At 40.8% G+C, this 25,096-nt stretch overlaps 1 protein-coding gene across 5 annotated transcripts in view; it reads right to left on the bottom strand.

The window, feature by feature from the left end:
* Nucleotides 1–25,096, bottom strand: part of esrrga (estrogen-related receptor gamma a) — a 76,870-nt gene that overhangs the window by 35,245 nt on the left and 16,529 nt on the right. For 3 of the 5 annotated variants that reach the window (XM_058088713.1, XM_058088715.1, XM_058088711.1), the window contains exons 3-4: nucleotides 15,951–16,375; nucleotides 8,140–8,268 (exon numbers count right to left, since the gene is read on the bottom strand). In XM_058088713.1, coding sequence (XP_057944696.1) covers nucleotides 8,140–8,268; nucleotides 15,951–16,375 — 554 coding nt within the window. The remainder of the gene's footprint in view (nucleotides 1–8,139; nucleotides 8,269–15,950; nucleotides 16,376–25,096) is intronic. The other 2 variants (XM_058088714.1, XM_058088712.1) reach the window with 1 other exon arrangement.

Raw genomic sequence — 25,096 nt, 5'->3', positions numbered from 1 at the left:
CCCCGCAGAATGAGTTTCACCAGCATGACAAAATTAGATGTAATCTTTTAAAAAGGATTCACGCACGCAATTGTTTAATTAAGACATGATTCTTTGTGTGTGTGTGTGTGTGTGTGTGTGTTAAAAAGTCAAGAACCTGCAGTGTGAGGAGAAAAGGCATTTTAAGGATAATCCAGTGAAGATTACTTCCTTAGCCTAACAAACACAACTAATCTGAAAGAGCCACACTGGGTCACTTGCAAACATTCATTCATTCATTTTCTACCGCTTGTCCTTAAGAGGGTTGCGGCAGTGCTGGAGCCAATCCCAGCTGTCTTCGTGCAAGAGGCCGGGTACACCCTGGACTGGTCACCAGCCAATCACAGGGCACATATAGACAAACAACCATTCACACTCACATTCATACCTATGGACAATTTGGAGTCACCAATTAACCTAGCATGTTTTTTTTTGGAATGTGGGAGGAAATCGGAGTACCAGGAGAAAACCCACGCATGCACGGGGAGAACATGCAAACTCCACACAGAGATGGCCGAGGGTGGAATTGAACTCGGGTCTACTAGCTGTGTGGCCTGCGCGGTTGAAAAACACTCACAGAAAAAAAATGGTGTTTGTTAGTCAGTGATCAAGAACTGGTCAAATGGTCAAGAAACTCTCCGACCGACAACACCCAAGCACATAACTGTGATGATGCTCCCGGCCAACCCATGGGACACGGAGAAATGTCCAATTTCCCCCCTTCTCTCCTTTATAACTTAAAATGAGCCGACAGTCACTTCATAAAGAGCCCTCTCCGACTACCTCATCTATTTTACACCAAATTAACTCTCCCTTGCCGCTGATTAACGATCAAATCTAAATGAATCAAATTAAAAAATGAAAATTATATTTGCAAAGCCCACCGAAAAAAAAAGCCGTAAGGAGGCGAGGCAAGGGGAAGTGCTTCTACCTCATCTTAATAAATGAGCCTTCAAATCATAAAGAATTGCATAAAGGGAAGAGGAGTGAAAATATAAGCTAAGATATGTAAAGATGGAGGAGAGAAGACTAGAAAGGGGAATGATATTTTAATAAAATGTTGATACGACTGATAAAGAATAATAAGGTAATGGTAGAAAGTAAAAAGAGAGTCGGAAGAACAAGTTGAATGGGATGATGACCGGTTTAAGAGAACATCCATCCATTTTCTATGCCGCTTATCCTCACTAGGGTCGCGGGTATCTGGAGCCTATCCCAGCTGTCTTCGGGTGAGAAGCGGGGTACACCCTGGACTGGTGACCAGCCAATCACAGGGCAATCTAGGGCAATAAAGACAAACATAGACATAGTTTGTCTATATAGTCATATAGACAAACAACCACATAGCATAGCTTACAGGGTTGGACCAGGAAGAGGGAGGGATGATAAAATGTTTGCAACTACTTTGCAAGTAGCTGCAAGCAGCAGCTAGAAGGCCCTGTCCGCATGGAATTGTCCCAAGGATTTTTATTCCGATTTTGTAAATAGTTGCATCCAGATGGGAATCGATCACTGGGTGAAAACTGGTCATATGACGTCATTGTTTTCTTAAAGAAGCGGGTTGCTTGTCTACACGGAAACGACAAGGAGTCGTTTTCAGATTTGACCCTGTTTAAAAAAAATAGAACGTAATTTCTGTGTGTCTAAAAGGCTGAAATGATAAAATACTTTTTTTTTTTTAAACATTTTTCTTTGTTGATACTTTGTTGATAGCCCCTAAGAGAAGGAGCGGGACTGAGGGGTGACAAAAAGCCAAAGTGAGAATGTGTGAGCGTGACAGCTAAAAAAAAGGGAAGCTTTTGACTTTGCTAAAAAAAAAAATATAAAAGATATGCCCACCCTGCAACCAAGTTATATAAAAGTGCCAGTTGTTTCTGCTGAGGGCATTGAAGAGGACACCATTTGCATTTCCTTTATTGCTGCTGTAGTCTGACTTAGGTAAAGGGCCGCTTGAATTGAAAGATAAAAGTAAAGAGCTGATACTGAGGAGAGGAAAGGTGTGTGTGTGTGTGTGTGTGTGTGTAGTGTCATGCAGGGACTTTTTCATTTATTTATTGTTTTTTCCCTCCTAAAAAACGGAACAAATCTTAAGCAGCAGTGCCTGAGGCGGTGGGCAGGTGGCCGTGGTTACGCTTGTGTGATCATGTGTGAATGTGTGTGTGGAAGACGATGGCCATGTGTATTTCTAAGAAACCACATTCATGAAGTACACCCTTCTAAACCTTCTTGCTAGCTTCTTGTTGACATTCTATTCCAATTTCAGATCAATAGGGTGACTTTTTTTGGGAATAATTATTACAATCAACTTCAAAACACTCCCCTTCTCTCTTCAATTGCCATTGTTCACTGATGACACAATTATCCATAGGTATGAATGTGAGTGTGAATGGTTGTTTGTCTATATGTGGTGTACCAGGGTGGACCCGCCTCTTGCCCATGTGCAGAAAATGGATGGATGGGGTACACATATGTGGTGCGTTGGAGGATCGTCAAACAAAGTAAAAAAAAAACACTTGAAGTGGGTTTTCTAATATTGCTGTATGTAATGTATATACAGTATATACCGTTTAAAAAAATGCATAATCACATATTTAATTATTTAAAAAAATAAAAGAGTTATTACAGAGAAAATTTCAATTGTTCTTTGTTTAAAGTCAAATGTTGTTGTTCTGACAAAAGTTCATGATGGCATCATTTCAAATGTCAGTTCCACTGTACTATGGCTACATTAGTGGGACAAATTAGCTATCTTAGAATATTCATTCATTCATTCATTTTCTACCGCTTTTCCTCACGAGGGTCGCACGGGGGTGCTGGAGCCTATCCCAGCTGTCTTCGGGCAAGAGAGGCGGGGTACACCCTGGACTGGTTGCCAGCCAATCACAGGGCACATATAGACAAACAACCATTCACACTCACATTCATACCTATGGACAATTTGGAGTCGCCAATTAACCTAGCATGGTTTTTTTTGGAATGTGGGAGGAAATCGGAGTACCAGGAGAAAACCCACGCATGCACAAGGAGAACATGCAAACTCCACACAGAGATGGACAAGGGTGGAATTGAACTCCTGCGCGCTAACCACTCGGTTGTTGTGCAGCCTATCCTATATCAGATTTGTTCAACATGCTAGAGTGTCACCTTTGGAACTAAAAAAAGTCCCATATATCTCATGTTAACTTTGAATCATATGTTTTACTTTATTTTTCTCAAGCGTATTTGCCTCCCCTGAAGTCTTCTTCCACCTCTCACTTTGAAAAGCCCTGGACTAGACCCTGCCTGTATGTGGTTTCCACTCTGTAGACTCCCTGCTAAAATAAAATAGGTGGGATAGAGCAGACCACTTAGACTGAGCTCTAGTCACAGCGCTATCGCTCCTTTTTGGATGGAGCTGCAACCAGATGCCACCCATACACACACATACACACACGTACACACACATACACACACGTACACTTAGTGAGGAGAGACACTACAGGGCCAGATTTAGCCGCATGCTTCCCATGAGGAAGGACCAGACGCCACTGGTTGTCTGGCACCATCACCATCCTCTTTCATTTCTCCACATCACTCTGCACTCCTCTTTCCTTGACTTATCTTATATTTTCACCATTCTTACCTTTCCGGACAATTCCATTATTCCAAAAAGTCCACTAAAATAAGTGAGGAATATTTATTTTAACCCTTTAAATGACAAATTCTACATTTTAAACCTAAATCTAGGGCAGCACGGTGAGCGAGTGGTTACCGCGCAGACCTCACAGCTAGGAGACCAGGGTTCAATTCCACCCTCGGGCATCTCTGTGTGGAGTTTGCATGTTCTCCCCGTGCATGCGTGGGTTTTCTCATTCCAAAAACATGCTAGGTTAATTGGCGACTCCAAATTGTCCATAGGTATGAATGTGAGTGTGAATGGTTGTTTGTCTATATGTGCCCTGTGATTGGCTGGCGACCAGTCCAGGGTGTACCCCGCCTCTCCGCCCGAAGACAGCTGGGATAGGCTCCAGCACCCCGACGACTAAGTGGTAGAAAATGAATGAATGAATGAATGAAACCTAAATCTATTCCGGACCAGCACAGCAGCAGCTGCATATGGACGACAACACACACCCAGTGACACAGACTGTGGCATTCCAACCAATCTACCTCATTAGGTCTTAGGGAGCATGGCCCAAGTTGGCACGAGCTGCGGCTATATGCGAGTGTGCAAGCGAAGCCGCATGCCAGGGTTTATATTAGCGGTGCGTGGTCTTGTGTCCCTGCTAGTGTACCATCTGAATCCAGCTGGCCGTTTACGACTTGATAGAGATGGAAGCTTGGACATGTTGTGTGGCTTTAAAGCAGGACGCCTGTTTGTGAGACGTGGCTGCACTGTTGTCAGTAGGAGCATATGCACGGCACACATGCACTGTCTGCTGCCAAAATGGTTATGTTCAATTCTGTGATGTGCGGGTTGTATTCTCATTATTACTTCTTATGTGTGATGACGGTCTTTTTTTCATTTTTCTACAAATGTACGCAAATCAAACCGCTACCACGGCTTCCCCAGGTGATTCTTTCTTTATTATTTTCAGCCTTTTACCTATCACACCGCTTGCACATACACACACTTCTGTCAAAGCCCCGCCCCTGTGACCTTTTGGGCTCGAGCTGACGCATCGTTATGACCTCATTAAAAATGGACAGACAGTCATTGCCAGAGGGGAAGTTCTCATAATAAAGTCAGGCTTTTTAATTGCCTCGCTCCAGAAATTAGCTGCTACATATTGGTGGGTGGGCGCCCCCATGTTCCGTCCCTCCTTGCCTTCCTCCCTCCCCCCTGCTTGTTTACTCCTCTTTCCTTCTCACTCGTTGGAAGCAGGAGACACTCAAAGGCTGGATGCTTGGACTTAAATGATAACAATTGTATTCAGGAGTACAAAATACTCAATATGCTGCATTATTACATGAATTATATAGCTCTTATTACATATTGCAGCTGTGCCTAATGTTGTGGCTGTTGATGCTTTCAGATTAATAGCAAGAACTAAGCATCCAGGGTACGAAAAAGAAAAGATAAACGGATACATTAAGCTTCTTGTAAGAGCCATTCATCTTTTCTCATTCTTATTTGAATTAAAACATATAAAAAGCTGCCTCTCCAAATGACCCTTATTCATATGTAGAATGTGTATTAAATTCACAGCCTCCAATACAAATGGCACGGCTGCGGTTTGTCAGGTTGATATATACTATATGTATGTAGGCCTATGATGCATGTGCGGCAACTAAAGGTAGCTATTTTGTTCTGCGCTTCGGGATCACATCCTTCCACTGCAAGACAATAGCTGTGATCCTTCCTTATTGCAAAAGCCTCTAGTAGTTGAATTGAACAAATAATAGTAATAATACACATCAAGCCAATGGTGAGACAAGTGGGGGCTGCCAATAATACACACACTTACATGTGTATGGAGCATACAAGCAGACATGGGGGACATGGCTTCTGCAGAAGTCGGATGGACTGGGAAAACAAATGCTACAGCAGCAGCTTGAAAAAAGTGTGGAGGAACTACAGAAAGGATGACTTCGCAATTGCAGTGGGGAGAAAGATTTTGTTACACTCTCGAGAAAATTATTCTGCTTTTTTTTTTTTTTTTGCAATGCTACCCGTTTGGGATATGGAATATGGAATAGGCAGGAAAAGAGTTTCTGCACCTTGTCATGTTTGTTTCATAGAACAACGGCATGAACGGAGTGAGCTCTTTTGTCAGTCTTTTTGTTTTGTGGGTGGAGGCGGGGCTGCTGGCATACACACAGAGTGCAGAAGAGTGTAACATACTAAAAATTAAATAAGTAGATTCCAATATAATCATATATTCTTTTTATTTTTGTCAATGCACTTTTCTTCAACTTCATGTTAACTCATTCGCTACCAAAGACGTATTCATGTGTATTTCTTTTTCAACCCAACCGCTTGCTCCCAAAGACGTTTTTATACGTCTTTTACATTTTTTCTTTTGCACAGGAGGCACAAAGAGGTGTTGATGCAACTCCACAATGGAAGAGATCATGTTTGGTGCAGTTTTAAGCTAAAAAAAAGTGCATTTTATAAGAGCTCAGCATGCATCTCTCCCATTGAAATCCCTGCTCTGCAACAGTTGTTGAGTTGTTTATGTTGTGACCTAGATGTTTAGACATTTCCTCTAAATATATACCATATGGCTACATTTGTGTCAAAGTGAAAGTGAAAGAGCTACATCTACTATAGCTGCTGGGTGTGTGGTCTACAAAAGCAAATAACTGCTGCCAGAAGGCATTGACATTACCAGCTGCGGCTGTAGGCAACCTCCTAATACAGTTTTTAAAAAGTCAGTCAGGTTTGCTGCATTTGAAGTATCATGGGTCGTCAAGTGTTCCTGTGCACTTTCTCATGCATTACAGAATATTACACCATTTTCTCCAATGTAATATCATTATTAATACATTACACTGACATTACATCCGTGTACTGGAAGGTGAGAAATTGCGCAGGTGTACCTAATAAAGTGTCCAGTGAGTGTGACACTGCCCAGCAGTGGGATGTGGAGGTGAGTGGATGGATGAAGTGGTCCAATAACAGTGAGTGGGAAGAAGAAGAAGACAAGAATGGATGGTGAGGAGCCACATTCCCTGACCACAGCGAGTAAAAGTGTGTGTGCGAAGGGAGGGCGTGGACCAGGTCTCTCATCAATTACAACCTTGAACCTCCTTCTCCCTCCTCTGCTTTCTCTCACACACACTTTCTACTTCATTCGGACACCCTGCCCCCGCCCTCCTCCCCCACCTGGCCTTTCTCATCCTCCCCCCGGCCCCTCTCCTCAGCTCCTATAAATCAATCTCCTCTCCCAAGCCTCCTCGATACCGTTATTTCTGTTTCTTTCTCCATCGTTTTCTTTCCATGGCCGAAAGTGCGGTGGGAGTGGAAAGGTCAGAGGTGACAAGACCAAAGGCAGGGAGAGAGGGAGGTAGCGGTACCAGGGGGGTGCGGACATGAGAAATGGAGTGTGTTTAATCAAAGTGGTGCCATGGCAGTCATAACAGTTTTTCCTTTCAGGCATTGCTGGTTCATGTTGGAGTAGAAATGATCCAATCATTTACCCGTTCATCATTAAGACATGGATAATGGCTGTGGATGTGGAAAGTGGACCCGATAGAACCAAACCAATGAAACAAGAATACATGAAATTGTGTTGCATGTAGCATTTTTATATGTAAATCATTGGAGTTAGGAATTATGCTGATAATGCTAAATGTGTATGTTTAAGGTTTGTGTTACAGCCCATACATTCAAACCCAGATTTTCGTATGCCGTAGTTTTTGCATGATTCGGTTTTGGTCAACATTCCTGCCAAAATGTTGCCTCGGTTTTTGTACAACATTAACTAGTCTGCTTGCCCTATAATGTATCATTCCCCAAAAACGAGTACATCACCCTACACATTGCTGACTCTCACTGTCGGTGCATACTTTATTACAGTGGGACTGCCAAATAACCTGCCATGGGGCCAAAAACTTTTAGGTGTCTGGAACGGATTCAGTGAATTTACATTATTTTGTATGCTTTACATTTTAGTATGTTTTGGTTTTGGTCTGACCATTTGGATTAGGTGAATGACAAAAATTGAGATCACACCGTTAAAATGGGCATTGGTGAGATATCAATAGTAATATTCCACATTTAAACTGTCTTTTTTTGTTGTGTTTGTTTTTCAGGAGAGCCCTAGTCATCCCCTGTTATGTTCTGATGCTAGTTGTGTAAAATTTTATTAAAAACAATATTAAAATTGTATTTATTGTTTAAAATGTCAAAGAAAAATAAAGAGACCACTTGGAATTCAAGCTCAAATTTCAATGGAGATACAGAGTCAAAAGTAAATAGTAATAGTAGCAGCAAAAATATAACATTTATTTTCTACTAATAACATATATTTTATACTGGTTCCAGTTAAATTACTGTGGCACAATATTGATCCCTGTCCTGCATCTGTTGTTTTTATGCATTGCAGTGTATTTTCTTAATAGAATATGATAGTACACGTGCATTGCTATGTTAATGCTACATGCAACACAGCTAACAGAGAAAGATTAGGAAGAGACCTTTTCCCTTACCCTCCCTCAGCATGCCCACTGTCAGACACTTCATGAAGCGGCAGGCCTGGCAGGACTTGCGTCTCCTCTTGGTGATTTCACACTCATTGGTGGCTGGACAGCTGTATTCTATGTTGCCTGTGGACACCATAGAGGAGAACGTGAGATCAATAGGTAAACACATTGGAGAAAAAAGACAATTATCCGTGATCACGGAGCCAGCATACGTTGATATAAATCACCACACAAATATTTCCGTTTTAAATAGAATGAACACAATGAGAGCATTAACACAGGCGACTAACATGGACAGTTTTCCCAACTGGGATTAAAAAACAAAGTACTACTAGAGGTGCTCGGGAAGCAAAAACATACATACAACGTCTGTGTTGAGCTAATGTCTCACACGGGTACACTAGTGGTTCAAATGGGAATGACACCCCTTATGACTAATTTAATGAAAACATTGTCATATTTTGTAACACAATTATTGACTTGCAAAATTTGATGTTGTAGACCTAGTATATACCATGTTTATATAGCCATAGGACACAATATTCAATGTTATTGAAAAATCACTCACAATCATCAAAAATGGACGATACCGAGAAGGAAAATGGCTGCCATTAAATGTGTTAAGAATAAAAAAATGGGTAAATGAACTAAAACACACTGAGAGGGCGCATACGTAAATGATGTGGATGATATTTAGTATTCTACACGGGTCACTAGATGTCAGTATTGTAATGTTTGGCGAGACAAACAGCATTTGACCTGACAGCTGGAACAACAGGCTTTTATTGCAGGTTGTGACAATAATAAAATCATAGGCTCTTGTCTCGGCCATAACCCATACCAAGCTGAAACTCAACTCTGAACCCCTGATGTCACTTCCTCTGCGCCCACCACTCAGTTCCCCTTGGCAACTAGTCTTATTTATGTCTATTATATAGCGTAATATAGCAATAAAGGTGTGTCAGTTCATGTCTAGAAGGCTACAATAATAATAATAATCAGGTTTTACATGCTCCAGCTAAATCAATATTTCATTTCTAAATAATGAATCCGACTTTGCGGAAATTCTGTAGTACTGAAGTACTGTATTGTTTTTTGCAGATTTGTTTTTAATTGGACAGTGATTAAAAAATGCTGGACTGTGGTGTCATACTGCTTTGTTGATGAACTGTAGGGAGCTGACATAATTCATACGCATATTCATATTTACCTGACAGCTAGGTGGATAGATAGATACTTTATCCATCCCCTCTCTGATATTTGTATATTTGTATTTATCTGTTATTTGTTGTGTAAAGCATTTCTATGCTCTCTTCTGTCTCCACTTGCTGTCTTATCTTGTTATCCTGCTTTACAGCTTCCCTGGAAAGCTTTTTTTTCTTCATTTTAGAGACAGTTATGCCTTCTCCAAATGCACCTAACAGGATTGTCTTGTTTAGGAAAGTAAGCAATAATGAGATGTACATTTAAAGCACCAAATAACAATGTCATTCTTATTCCTATAGTTCCTGCAAACAGCGAGAGTACAACCAGCATCCCAGCAAGCTCAAGTGTCTCCCTGTGAAAGAGAATAAACAGTGATTACTATTGACTGCTGCTGAGGAGAGGATGTTTTCTCATTACTCCGCTGATTAAGGGGGCTAGTTAGCCTGGGAAAAAAAAAAAAGACTAAACGCACAAACTCGTCTTAATGGGTAACAAGATGCTCGTTAATTGGACCATGTTAGTTAAAGTAACTGGCTAAACATGCTAAATACTGGGGGAAAACCTAATGGACGCCTCTAATGGGACATGCTAGAAGATACTGGTGGTGCAGCAGATTAATTCAGCAATTACTTATAAGCGCTAAGGCTAGATGTGCTAATGACACCAAACCGTAGTAATGGATCTCGTTAGAGTAGCTAAATGAATAAGTGTGCTGAAGAGACACTTATAAGCAGGTGATTTGCGGCACCTCAAAGCTGGGGCTATGTGAGTATGTTTGCATGAAGGATGCTACATAGTAAACATATTATATTGACTTCCATTAGTAGAAGGACTCTCAAGTCCGGGCTTGGCAATCTTTGTATGCTACCACACAAACACACAGAGAGCTGCACAGAGAGGGGTTAATAGCGGAATGTCATTCCTTCATGTGACCATCTTTATTTCTGCCTTCACGCCTCTTCTTGGACACCCGGCCCGGCTTATAAAGCCCAATGATTCCTCTTGGAGGCTTCTTTGTATAATATGTGCACTGTTGGTGGCTGTGAGGGGGGGATATATGAGGGCCTCAAATCCCCTGCAATCTCCTTTGAGGTGTGTGCGTGTGTTCACCTGCTGCAAGTCAATTGACCACCACTGTGGACACAATGGAACATTCCTTTTTTGTGCTACATAAACAAAGCATTGTGATGGAGACTGTTGGACAACAAGGTGACATATTGTAAACCGTTTACCGTACATAATCATAAAAACTGTATTGATATTTTATGATACATCATTAGATTGCCATAGAATAATCATTTAAAAACTATTTATAGTGGTGCTAGTTTGACCCTGGAACAGATTATTTCCATTTCCTTTATTCCAAACCATGATGGGAAAAACCTTAGATGGCTTGGATGGCAAGAAAAACCTGATCACAAATTCATCTACCTCTGGAAGAAATCATCAATAAATCCATGATTAATTGATTAATCGATGATAATTAATTTCGGTGATTAATCCTGGTATGATTTTTAAAATGAAATCAGATGTGAATATTTTAACATTTCATTCACCATCCATGAAAGAAGACTTATTATTTTTGTGTTTTAGGCAAAATAAAAAAGATATTCACACACAGATTAGACTTTTTTGATTCTATTCTGATATGTTGCAGACCAAACAACTAACTGTTTGTGTTTGCTTCATATTGGTCCATTGAGGGACTAATGGATTACTTGATTAATCCAAACAGCAAGCTTCAGATTAATTGACTAAAGAAAATAATCATTAGGTGCAGACTCTGTCTTTGTTTTAGTTTAGAGTTTTTGGGATAAAAACTGTGATGGAAATACATTTCCTGGCATAAAAACGTTCCTTAAATGATTACAATATAGTTGACTTCTTTTAATTTCTCCACAATTTTATCCGTCTTACTATGTCTGTGATCTCATTCCATGCCACTCCCCCATTCGCTCCTTTATGTATCCCCCTCTCTCAATAAGGGGGTGATAGATGCACGTTGTCAGGTGTTGCTGGACTGACGCCACAGAAACAGCAGCTGCCACAGCCACTTCCTCCATGCTGTGACACTCACACACAAACAAACACACACACACACACACTCCATCCACACGCCTCCCCCCAACTTTCCAACATTTCTCGTCTAAAGACATTGTCCATTCAAATGCCTACTCTCAACGTTCCTATCTTCTTCTCACTTTCTTTTTTCCACTCCAAACTCTCCTCCTCCTCCTCCCTGTCCAGCTGGAAGGGTTTTTTTTTGGTGATTACCTGCGGTTTTATTGGCTAATGGCTTGAAACATACCAATATGGCTGCCATTGCCCATCTGAGGCTGGCATGGCTTTCTAGCCAAGGTAAACAACACAAACACATTCACATGTTATTGACATGGATGCAAGCCCACACGCATGTAGGCCAACACACGCACACACACACACACACTCCATGGAGGAGTTTGGCTTGCATGGCGGCCAAAGATAATGTTATGACCCATTTGCTCCAGAAGATAGAAGCTAGCACATAAGTAAGGAATACCAACTGGAATGATCCATCATCATCAAGTATGAATTAAAATGATTCATATTCATGCTCAAATGAAATATCAGACTCACATAAATATTGACTTGGTCTTGGTATTATTTAGTGTTTGTTTCTTCATTATTATTTTGCCTTCAGTGGCATTTATTTTATTTTTGCCATTGCTTGTAAAGTGTCCTTGTTTTTTTGGAAAGGTGTCATATTATTATCATATGGGGAGTTATTTAACAGCATAGTAAATAAAAAGGTTGGAAAAATAAAATCAATGATTATTATTATCATCATCATCAAATGGGGACTGGACGCATTAAAAGTTATTTTAAGACAAGAAAAAGAAAAAAAACTCACTGAACGCAATATTAGGTACACATTCAAAGCAATAGCTGTATGAAAAATTCTGCCTTTTTTATACTCATGCTAAATTTTCAGTGTTTAATATGTGCAGGTGTATCTAATTAACTGTCCAAAAGTTAGAATCCCTCCATTTCCTGCCAGCGGCCCCTGCAATCCCAACATGCAGACCTCCATGACCTGCAACATACGGTCCATCTCCAGCCAAGGAAAGCCAGGATTACAAGCGGAGTGAAAATGATAGAAGAAGAGCAGGGTGGCCAAACAGTGGAAGGTCACACTCAAATAAGCTGTGCATCATATCTATACAGTCACGGCTCTCTTGTTTTTCATCTGTTCCACCAGTCCTCACCTATTGAACTTTTAACAAGCCTCTCTAAATGAAACAGGCCACTTTAGACAGTGTCGCAATAGCGGATGAATTAGAGGTCAAAGCAACACACAGAGTGATTACAAGGTCGTCTGTATGTGTGTGACAGTCTATTTAAGTGTGTCTCGTGTGAGTTTATCTCTACATGCGTGGGCTCCAATCTCTTTGCCAGGCGTGTACCGTGGCCTGATCTCATCCCATCATAAACACATACAGGTCATCTCTGGGCAGTGGTGAGCATCTAGTGGATATAAGACCCCCACCACCGCCCTCCCTCTTGTCTCTTTTGTTTTCTCTAGGGTTTTGCTGGGAAAGCAGCTTATCAGAAGCAAAAGAAAGCAGCGACAGATAGGTGGTTGGATGGAAAGGTAGATAGATGAATCCTGTCTGATATGATTGACCGACTGACTCCATAGATCAATAATGACTGACTGGCTGGCTGGAAGCTGAGTTTTCCTTGAGCGGGATGACTGACAACTCACTCATGGGTCTATTAGTCCTCACAAACTTGACCTATTCTCGTACTAAGCATTAAAACAAACATGCAAAGTACAACAGAACTATGCAGAGATATAATGCATAAAATAGAAATGCATCAATATTGTTATTAATATTATTATATTGTATTGGATATCATTCAGATGGATAGATATCATATAGATTGTGGATAAAGTGTGTCATCTCCATTCGGTAATATCAATATGATTTGTTATTATTATTATTAGAATTGCACTGTATCTTATTAGATAATGTTAGTATTTTACAAACTGTACATGCCAAGGTATGACTCGTCTGTAAATGTATAAATATTAGACTAGACTTTCTTTATTATATATATATATATATATATATATATATATATATATATATATATATATATATATATATATATATATATATATATATATATATATATATATATATATATATATATATATATATATATATATATATATATATATATATATATATATTACATATATAATATAATAACACATCAGTGAAATTGCCAACGAAATGTTGTTGCCTGGCTCCCGTGTAATAAATAATAAATAATAAATAATAAATAATAAATAATAAATAATAAATAATAAATAATAAATAATAAATAATAAATAATAAATAATAAATAATAATGCGGAGAATAAATAGATTACATCAAATATGAACAACAATGTACAGCATAAACAGTAATTTGTACAAATAATTTAAATAATTTGGAATAAATAACAATAATTTTGCATGTGGGCAGCTAGAGAGGGCTTATTTGGCATTGAGCAATCTGATGGCCAGGGGGAAGTAGCTGTCTCTAAACCTGGTTGTTCTACAGCGGCGAGAAAACAGTTTTATTATATTATATAACACAGTATATGCTTTACATGTTTATATTATAACTACTCTTGGCTTCATTTACATCTGTCTATAATATATCATGCACATTTGATCACTAAGACATAAAATGTTAAATGAAGGAAGCAAGTGGGTGTCTAATCATGTCATTTTGTGCCCTTCCCATCCGGGATATAATGTCCAAGAGTTTGGGATGAAATGAAATTACAATCGCGTGCTCCAAATACCTGTGAACTCTACCTGAAGCCCTATAACAAGAGTCGAGCGAAGGATTAGCCGGCCTAATTCCTGCTACTCCTCTCATCATGTGGATTACTGCTCTATCCTCTCTCTCCTCTCTACTCCTAACCTGAACCCCTGACCCCCTCCCTCAGACATGACCTGTGACCTTATTGTCACCAACAATGTTAGAGGAGGCGTGATGTAGAAATGCAAATAGAAATACTGCAAATTGCTTTTTGCTCTTAACACCAGAGGTCAAGGTTGAAATTTAGTGGCATAGGGTCATGTCTAGCTAGGGTCATGCTCGGAGATGAATTGATACTTATTAGAGTGTGTATGCATGATGGAGAGAGATTAGAATACTAGAGCTACAAGTGAACTAAATTAAAAAAATATCACACTCATCTGTTTTTGTCCAAAACAACAAGACAAAAATGTAAGACCTGATATTAGTATACTGTAATGACCACAACAAAAGTAACAGCATATACAGTACAATGTGGAATGTCTAAGGTTCTATAATTTGAAACCAGGATTGGACTAAGCAATTTATTGCAAACAAGCATTAAACTGAAATAGGCTGTCCATCAGCCGATGAAAAGTTGAACATTCCGGCCTTTAAAAGCCCAAACCCTGGCCAAAATGTGTCTATCGGGTATTGACAGTGTCATGATCTCTTGACAGCAAAGGAAAAAAAAGCTTTCTCTCTTTGAATGCGGTGTGTTCAGCTGCATAAGCAAGATCTCCGCTGCTGAGGTCGGACGTATTAAGACACTCATTTTAAACTTCTTAAAAGATCCTGAGGGTTATGGAACAAAAAGGTCAAGCGGCAGACCCAACACACTTTCACCAGCGCTGAGTCGGAGGGTGTGATTGGCTGTCCGTCAAGACACGAGTCCATCCTCAGTCTAAATGAAGGTTGTTATTGAATGGAGTCCAACCATCAGACGGCAAAAAAAAATGTCTTGAAAGGCCACGTCTCCTTCAACGCCACAAAATTGCAGATTGGGAATTTGCACAAGAGCACCAAAGGTGGGACATTGAAGGGTGGAGGAAGGTTTTATTCTTTAATGAGACCTTAAAGTAACCTTGATGGTCCTGATGGCTTCCAATGTTACTGGCATGACAAGGAGATCCCACCTGAGGTGTTTTCGACTCGGGGGTGCCATCGTGCTTTTTTACTTGTGCAGGGGCGTCAAACGGCAACACAACAAGAATGGCGGGGCTACTCATTAGAAAGTCCTTTTTTGAGAATTGTGTTTCTATTTTACGGGGATTTCATCTTTTTTGAGTTATGGTGTTAAACTTTTCATCGGGTGCTGAACTGCTTACTCAAAATTTCTTCCTTTTGCATTTTGAAGCTCTGCTTGGAACCAACCTCCTTCTTAACTTCTTAATTGTCACAATTTTGATCAGGGTTATATTGGGAGGAAGGAATTGAACCCATGCATGTAGATAGAAACTCACAAGAGAGACTCTTACTGTATGTAGACATTCACACACATACCCACAATGCAATTGAACAAAATCTGAAACCTGTTTGTGGCCTTTGTTTTTGCCTCTTTTTTTAGTACGTTGGAAAGGCAGGTGCAAACTAGCAATGCACGGCGCATGACCATAGTTATTGTAGCGAAAACCAGACAGGTACAATGACATGGACTCCTCCATGAATTTGTTAACATATGTTCTACTGTCAGAAATAAAATCATAGAAACACATTATCTATCCAGCATTCTAATAGATAGAATAAAAGTGAAAACTAACCTTGGATGGTGCGTTTGAAGAAGGCCTTGCAGGCCTCACATGACGCCACACCGTAGTGGTACCCGGAAGCAATGTCCCCACACACCAGACACAGCCTCTTGGGCATGGAATTTAACATGTACTCGCACTTTATCTGTGAATCTTCCCCGATCGTTGATGAACAGTCCTCGTAGCGCTTGGATCCGGGGCCACCGGCGGGACCCAAGGGCCCTGCGTTGGATCCGTAGAGACTCGGGGAGTCTAAACCGTTGGGGTGGCCGTTCATGGTGGACGAATAGGAGCCTGAGGCGTCGCTGGAGCCCCCGGGAGAGTGGTGGTTTAGACTGTCGGTCAGGGAGGCGGGACTTGATGGCTCTGTCTTTATATACGAGGACGGACAGTTGGACTCAAGGTGGCGCTCCTTACTGGACATTCTGCAGAGAAGCCTGAGGGAATACGAGGAAGAGCATATTAATATTGTTGAATCACGATCAATGCCAGCATTTTTCCCTGTATATGGTACCTATTGGGCTCTCCACCAATGCTTTTCCATTGGCCAAACCTGGTACTACAGTGATACCATATGGCTGACCTGAGCCACTCCTGGTTGCTCATTGGTCCCTGTAGTTCAGGATTCCACTATACTCTACTGTATTGCTGTCTGCAACCTCCTTTTGAAGAAAATATGCAAATACAGTAGACACATGACCTCCTCCATTGTTGTTGTTTGTAAGTGTGTCCCTGTTTTCACTGCTTTTTGATGCAGCCTGGTTTTTGAGCAGGTTTTGTGCAGGGAAAGTGCATATATACCCGGACTTTATACAAATAGGACGTGCAAGTGGAACACAAAGTGGATATTCTGGTTCAAGTCAAAGGTGTTTGATTGGGATGAGGTCAGGTCCGGACTCATGTTGACGTCAAAGTTATCTAAGCATGCTTTCATGGAGCTTGTTAATGCATGGGATAAAAGGGTGTTTCCCAAAATGTTCAAACTAAATTGGAGGCACGGGTTCTCTAAAAAAGACTTAACATTCAGAGGGGACAAACCACTAATTGATTCAAGAATTGATGAAGGGGTGTGTCGTTATACTTTACATTTTCTGACAGGCAGCCAAGCTCTGAGAAATCCATCCATTATCTTGTCTTTTCCTCAGTTGTTGTACATTTTCGGAAAACCGGGGAAAATTGTTGGGAAAATACAAAAAAAGTGTTCCACTAGGGGCAGGTCATGTAGGAGAGAGCAGCAGGGAGGCATGAGCAGTATCACACACACTCACACAACATGAGCATGCTTGCAGGGGCCGGGCGCTCATCCGTCACTCACCAGTCAATAGCCGCTTGTTCAACATGAAGGTAATCAGTAGGCAGCCTCTTTGCTGCTCCATCATCGCAAAGACAGCTACTCACACACACACACACACACACACACACACACACACACACACACACGTAAACACACAGTGGTGGCTTATGGAATTTAAAAATGAACCTGCACAACAATTTCCTCTGGTAATGAAATTGTTTCTGCTATGTTGCCTTGCCCACAACCGTGCGTTTCCTTATTCCGCTCCCTAAGGAGAGTCCTGTTAATGGCACTTGTAATTAACAACTATCTTCTTGCTGTCTATATCTCCTCTTCCCATCCTTTGTCCACTTTACTATCTTTCTGCCTGTCTCCCTATCACCTCCCATTCACTGCCATCTATCTCTTTCTCCTGCTCTTTGCATTTCCACTCTCTTTTTCTCCCTCTCCCACTAAAACCCTTCCTCTCCCTCTCTTCATTGTTAAAGGCAGAAAGCACAAAAGGGGTTTTTAATTAAGGCAGGATGCTGCTAAACGAGGGGCTTCTAAAGTCCAGTTGGGCTGTAAAAGATCCCTGTTCTACTGGGACCCATAAAACAGAGGCAGCGTCTTGACGAAGAATGGGAGAAGGGAGGCTGAGGGTGGGGGTTGGGGGCGGGACGGGGAATGGATATGGACAGGGAAACAGGTAGGCAGACGGAATGTAAGGAAAGAATGGCTGCCTTTCTTATTATGCTTTCTTTGCTTTGAAAGGGCCTCCTGAATAGGGAATTTGTGTTCAGCATTGAACCATACAACTAAACACAAGTGCTAGTAAAGTAAAAAATACTCACGTTACAGCGGATATAATTGAGATTTACTACTTTGTATTCTTTAAATTGTACTGAGCAGCTTTCTTATACTGCAAAAAGTTATATTTCAATTTCTATGGTTATCATCACATCATCATCATTCATTCATTCATTTTCTACCTCTTATTCCTCACAAGGATCGCTGGAGCCTATCCCAGCTGTCTTTGGGCGAGAGGCGGGGTACACCCTGGACCGGTCGCCAGCCAATCACAGGGCACATATAGACAAACAACCATTCACACTCACATTCATACCTATGGACAATTTGGAGTCGCCAATTAACCTAGCATGTTTTTGGAATGTGGGAGGAAACCGGAGTACCCGGAGAAAACCCACGCATGCACGGGGAGAACATGCAAACTCCACACAGAGATGGTCGAGGGTAGAATTGAACCCTGGTCTCCTAGCTGTATCATCACATTAAAAAAAAAAAAAAATTGTGATGATAACCATAGAACCATTTGATGCCAAATGATGATTTTTGTAATATTATGAAGTTGTAATGTGTTCCGTTACATCCTGGGGGCTTTATGGGTGCTTGATATTTGATGTCAATTGTTTGCTTTAGCTTTGAAGGAACAAAATGTGATGGCATGGAAGCGGCTGACATAGACCGAGACGTTTCTAAAGGTGATAAATTCAAGGTATAGACATGAAGCTAATCTAGCAGATTACCAAGATAGCGACAGAGTGGTGAGACTTGCCTTAAAAGAAAGACTTTGATGATTTTTAGCCTCCACTATTCCGCCTCAAAGTCACTCTAATTCAAGCCAGTCCATTAACGGAAGCTTTGTGCTATCCAGCAATGCCTATAAATCCATTTATCTGATGCTCAGGCAGGCCTTTAGTTGAGGATGAAGGGAGAAAGTTTCCGGATGCAAATCAAGACACGTAAAAAGGAGGACATATCCACACACAGGGTGTTAAGAGGAAGGTGGCAGGAATGAGTGATGGCATAGAAGGAGATCACTCAGATTTGCCCCACTGAAGGCAGAGAAAACACAGCGATGACAGAAAAAAAAAAGAAAAAAAAAATTCAGCGGAGCCATTTAAGCAGATGACGTGATGGCCATGATTTAATCTTTTTTTCGCTCTTTATGCACTTTTGTGTCCCTCCCTTTCTGACGTCAATCCCTCCAAGTGCCATTAAGTGTAAGAGTTTAAGTGCCATTTTTTCCTTCTTCTTCTCCTTTCTCCCTCGCTCACACCTTTTCTCTCTGCTTATAAATGAAAAATAATGGCCCTGGAAGGGGGAGGAATAAAAAAAAAAGAATGGGAGAACATGCGAGGAGGAGGAAAGAAGATTAAGAAATCAGTCAGTGCACTGTGCCGACCGAGAGGTTGAATGCATTTATGTATGTATGTTATCAGTATAATTATGTCGCTATGTAGCGGCGGCTTGCTGCTGAAAGAGCAATCTTATTGTGCCCGTGCGCTCCCCAGATGAGTGTTGAAAGAGCAGGAAAGGCTCGTGTCTCGTCTCTCCTTTATGTTTTTAAGTGTTGAAAAAGATTTATATAAAGAGGAGAAGTGAACGCAATCGTGCTTTACGGGATGATTTCAGTATTTAGCTTGACTGTGTCATTTAAAGGGACAGCTGTATTAGTAGTGTTGCCTTAATAATGCTCCATTTGTTAATATCAATTTGTGGAATCTTGAAAATCAATGTGTTTTATAAAAAGTCATTTATTTCTGGGATTTTGCAAAACATGTGTTAATGGCTATTGTTCAAAATTATTGGTCTTAAATATTAGTTGGGAACCCAAATTTGCTTTGTCTTTTTGATAATTAAGTAGGATTTGTTTGTTCTCCAAAATCCCAACAAAAGGGTTGGGGGGGGGGGGGGGGGGGCACGGTGAACTGTCAAAGTGGGCATGAGAGGCAGGGAGTACATTCAATGCTAGTCCAGACCTGCCAACATGTACACATTTATTGTACTCAGCATAAATATGGACTCAAATTTTGTGGCATTTACCTGGTTTCTGTTTCGACTTTCCAATCAGCCTAACCCAGCTGTCTTCAAGCAAGAGGCAGGGTACACCCTGGACTGACCAATCACAGGGCACATATAGACAAACAACCATTCACACTCACATTCATACCTATGGACACAATTTGGAGTCGCCAATTAACCTAGCAGGTTTTTGGAATGTAGGAGGAAACCGGAGTACCTGTAGAAAACCGGGTGCAAACTCCACACAGAGATGTCCGAGGGTGGAATCGAACTTGGGTCTCCTAGTTGTGTGGCCTGCGTGCTCAATACTCATCCACCGTGCAGCCTTATTGTATTATTATTGTAAGTATGATGCAAGACCCACCATCATCCAATCAAATTGCGGAAATGTTTCCAACTGAGACTTCTCATACGTCTTATGTCGTGAGGAACTGTTTTCAACACATTGTGAGCTGCACCACTGAGACCATGTCTCTTCTCCAGCAGATATCTACAACATCACTAGATGTCTTTCCTCTCCCACTCAGGTTTGATAACCGGCCACAAGTATGGCATACACTCACTCCGCAGTGGTGTAACAAGCAAATAGTGCAGGCAATAATGTCTTTTCATTATATTTAAAAATTTTTTCCCTAAGCAAAGACCTGCAACCCACTCTCAGATCGAGCTATTTGTGGGGGTTACATTTGAAGAACAATGGTGAAAAACTGCAAATAATGGACACACCCATAAGAAAACGTGCAGTTTTACAACATCATGTCTTCCCAAATAATCTTCCTAGTGAAAAATGTCGAGGGAATAAATTCCCAAGATAGTGCCCCCTGTTGGAGTCAAAGTCGCAGCACATTTTTTTCCCCCTGCAGAGCGCGGCATCAAACCACTTTCTATTTCAGTTACCATAAAAAAACTCTTTAAAGCAGAGAAAAGAACAAATGGTGAACCACAAACTGCAACCACTAAATGAATACCTCTGTGACAATGACGTTTGTCTATGCTGGTGTTTCCTCTTCAACCAAATGTAACCTGATATTCAATGATGACTGACAGCTTGTATATTTTTTCGGTATGTGACTGTGTCCAAGATCCCACGGACAGCTCTCCTATCTTGTTTGCAATCCATCGTATTTTGTCTTTTGGCTTTTCCTCCAGGATCCCTGGCTTCTTTAAGGGACTGCAATAGGTGGAATTATGTTGGAGACAGAAAAAAAAAGAAAGCATCCAAGCAGAGAGGCGTGTTTTGGTTTTTGTGTTGTTAGGGAAGGTGGTCCACAGTGCCATGACAAGCTGTCATTAGAGCGGCCAACCTGATGTAGCGGCCTGACAACTGGCAGGGACAAACGTACAATCATCGTATTAGAGCTCAGTCTGCTCACTCTGTCGCCGCGCCGCTCATGCTCTATTTTTCCCAGCGCACTCTTTGATTATATGAAGTCTTTGGACTGCAGCTTTTTGCTAGATGGCGAGACATAAACACAAAGTGAGATCGAAAACAACTCCAAACTGTTTTTTATCCACTCCCAAAAGTGGAGGGAAGTCCCTGGACCAAATCAAAGGTTTTAGACGTTACTAAATAACCGGCTTGAGAGCAACACTTGCAATTGCCTCAGCAACTGAACTTGAATTCTGAGGCATGGAAACATAGAGAGGAAATCATTCATTCATTCATTCATTCATTTTCTACCGCTTTTTGCTCACGAGGGTCGCGGGGGTGCTGGAGCCTATCCCAGCTGTCTTCAGGCGAGAGGCAGGGTACACCCTGGACTGGTCGCCAGCCAATCACAGGGCACATATAGACAAACAACCATTCACACTCACATTCATACCTATGGACAATTTGGAGTCGCCAATTAACCTAGCATGTTTTTGGAATGTGGGAGGAAACCGGAGTACCCGGAGAAAACCCACGCATGCAAACTCCACACAGAGATGGCCGAGGGTGGAATTGAACCCTGGTCTGCTAGCTGTGAGGTCTGCGCGCTAACCACTCGACCGCCGTGCCGCCCATAAAGAGGAAATACCCGGAAAAAAATGTCCCAGATACCATTCATTACTGGCAACCAGTCCAGGGTGGACTCAGCATCCACACCTTAGAAATAAAAATATCTGATTATATATTTTTTTTAGTTTGGAGCCTGTAATTGTTTGAGTGAGATGCTGATGTTATAATCACATCACAACAAAAACTTGATGTACAATACTATGGGGGGGGGCTTTGTCACTCAGCATTCACACCAAAGTCAGAACAAGAAATTTCCTCTTAAATTGCTCCATGTGAGCCTTTTGTTTAAACATAATGGTAAGTCGATGAAAGCCGCTTGTAGCAAATGCATTTGACAAACATAAGTAGAAAATCCAATCTATACGAAGAAGAGGAGAAGGAGGAGGAGGAGGAGGAGGAGAAGGAGGAGGAGGCGGAGAAAGCAAAAGAGGCTGAAGAAAGCATTAGAGGAAGAGACGCTAGAAGTGCTGACAATGTAGCCTGCGTGGCTGGCTAATACCTTTCCATCACACCCAGCATTGTGCTCGCCATGCTGATAAGAACACACAGTCCAATAAGCAGAAAAACCTTACACAATTCTATCTGTATGATACTGGCAATGCTTTGGAATGGAAAAGGATGGGAAATATATTGAATTAAAGAACGGGCTAAGAGAGAGCAGCCGAGAAAGTTCTTTTATATTTCCATAGTCCAATGAATACAACCATGTCATCAATAGACTGAATTGCTTTCTTTTTTGTTGGGCCTTGTTGTTGCTGTGACATGTTCAATACTTGAAGTCTGCAGGGCTGCATGCATAAACACAACACAACACACTCCTTTCTCTGTGCTAGCAAGGTAGCCGTCTTGATCGTGCATTGTTAATACAATAATGACAGTAAGCTAACTCTTCTAACTCCCGACCCGCCTCACATAAAAGGGTCAAAATGTGTCAAAACATTCACCGCAAATTATGTTTGATCTCATAAGTGGATTTGACTTGAAATTTCTCATACAGCCACGCATCGTAAACACCGTAATTTGGAAATTGTTTGACAATTTTCTGACAAGTACAATAAAATGATACTGAAATCCGAAATTCCTGGATAAATTGAGTCACCCCGCTCCCTGGGGACAATGGAACGACAACGTAAACCACTACAAATGTCACGTTCTGAATGGAAACCGCTGAATTGCTATATTCTCAGCATGAAGGTATTTGGTAAAATGATTGATGCTGACGAGCACACAGACCTCTCAGCTAGGAAACCTGAGCTCAATTCCACCCTCGGTTATTTCTCCCGGTACTCCGGCTTCCTCCCACATTCCAAAAACAAGCTAGGTTAATTGCCGACTCCAAATTGTCCATAGGTATGAATGTGAGTGTGAATGGTTGTTTGTCTATATGTGCCCTGTGATTGGCTGGCGACCAGTCCAGGGTGTACCCCGCCTCTCGCCCAAAGACAGCTGGGATAGGCTGATTGGAACTTGAAACAGAAACCAGGCAAATACAACAAAATGGAGAAGCAGTGAGTACAGTTGAGTCCAGTTGTATGCTGAGTACAATAAATGTGTACATGTTGGCAGGTCTGGACTAGCATTGGATGTACTCCCTCCCTCTCATGCCCACTTTGACAGATCACCGTACCCCCCCCCCCCCCCCCCCACCCAACCCTTTTGTTGGGATTTTGGAACGAACAAATCCTACTTAATTATTAATTATCAAAAAGACAAAGCAAATTTGGGTTCCCAACTAATATTTAATAACAATAATTTTGAACAATAGCCATTAACACATGTTTTGCAAAATCCCAGAAATAAATGACTTTTTATAAAACACATTGATTTTCAAGATTCCAAAAAATTGGACAAATTGATATTAACAAATGGAGCATTATTAAGGCAACATTCCTAATACAGCTGTCCCTTTAAATGACATAGTCAAGCTAAATACTGAGGGTAAGCGTTAGGAAATGAATGAATGAATGATTGATGCTGACAAATAAGATTGTTTATCTTCAGGAGTAATGCTTAAGTGTGATAGTTCTTACTTGTCTGCAGTGTTGAATGCGACATTAGTCTGAAAGAAAAACAAAATGTGCTGTGGAAGCTTTTGTTTAGACGGAGAGACGCACAGTGTGTAGATGATTATAGTTGTTACCTGACACAAAAGTGAACCGAGCAAAATCAAAATCCAACAGCGAGAGTTGAGTCAAAGCACTTTCCCTCCCACTGAGCTCCCTTTCTAACATCTTTTGGCTCTTTTGTCGCCATTTCTACATCTCACACAAAAAACACACACACACACCAGGGAGCAGATCAATTGTTACAGTGTTAGACGGGCAGGAACCCTGTAATTCTCTTCATTGGCTGCTGAGTAAACCCCTGATTAGATACAATCGATGTCATAATGGCCAACATGTTCTATCCAATGGGCTGTTGACTTGTACAGACACCGAAATGGCTCAGTGCTAAATAAGAATCTACGCAGTTGAAAATGCATTGATAGTTTTATTCCAAATTTAAAGAAAACCTTTGCAGGTTAGTAAGAGAACGGTGATATAAGCCATACTGTCTTAGAGTTAGTCTTGGTGTGTCCAAAGTGTGGCCCGGGGGCCGTTTGAATTGGCCTGCAGCATAGTCTAAAAATAAAAAGGAACTAAAAGAGCAAACAGTTTTACGAGAATGAAGTCAAAATATTAAAACAAAAAAAGTTGCAATATCAAAAAAAAAAGTATTAGTATTAGTATTATTTTATATTATTATATTATATTATTAACAATATTATAGAAAACATACAAAACAATGTAGAAAATTTTAATTTTTAGAACTTTAGGTTGGGAAAAAATTATAATTATGATGTAACAAGAATAAAGTCAAGATATTATGGCAATAAAGTCAAAGTTATGATAAGAAAACTTAAGATAAAAAAATCTATATTACAAAAACAACAGCAGGGATATTAGGAGGGAAAAAAGTAATTTACTAAGGAAAAATGTTGCAATTTTACAAGACTAAACGTGTAACGTTATAAGTAGCATAGCAGTGAAATATTAAAGAAAAAAGTGTTTTTAAGTTATG

Source organism: Doryrhamphus excisus, chromosome 12, assembly GCF_030265055.1.
Source record: "Doryrhamphus excisus isolate RoL2022-K1 chromosome 12, RoL_Dexc_1.0, whole genome shotgun sequence".
In the NCBI taxonomy this organism is placed as follows: Eukaryota; Metazoa; Chordata; class Actinopteri; order Syngnathiformes; family Syngnathidae; genus Doryrhamphus; species Doryrhamphus excisus.
The sequence above is the reverse complement of the archived record's forward strand: the minus strand, read 5'-3'. Positions and strand labels throughout refer to the sequence as shown.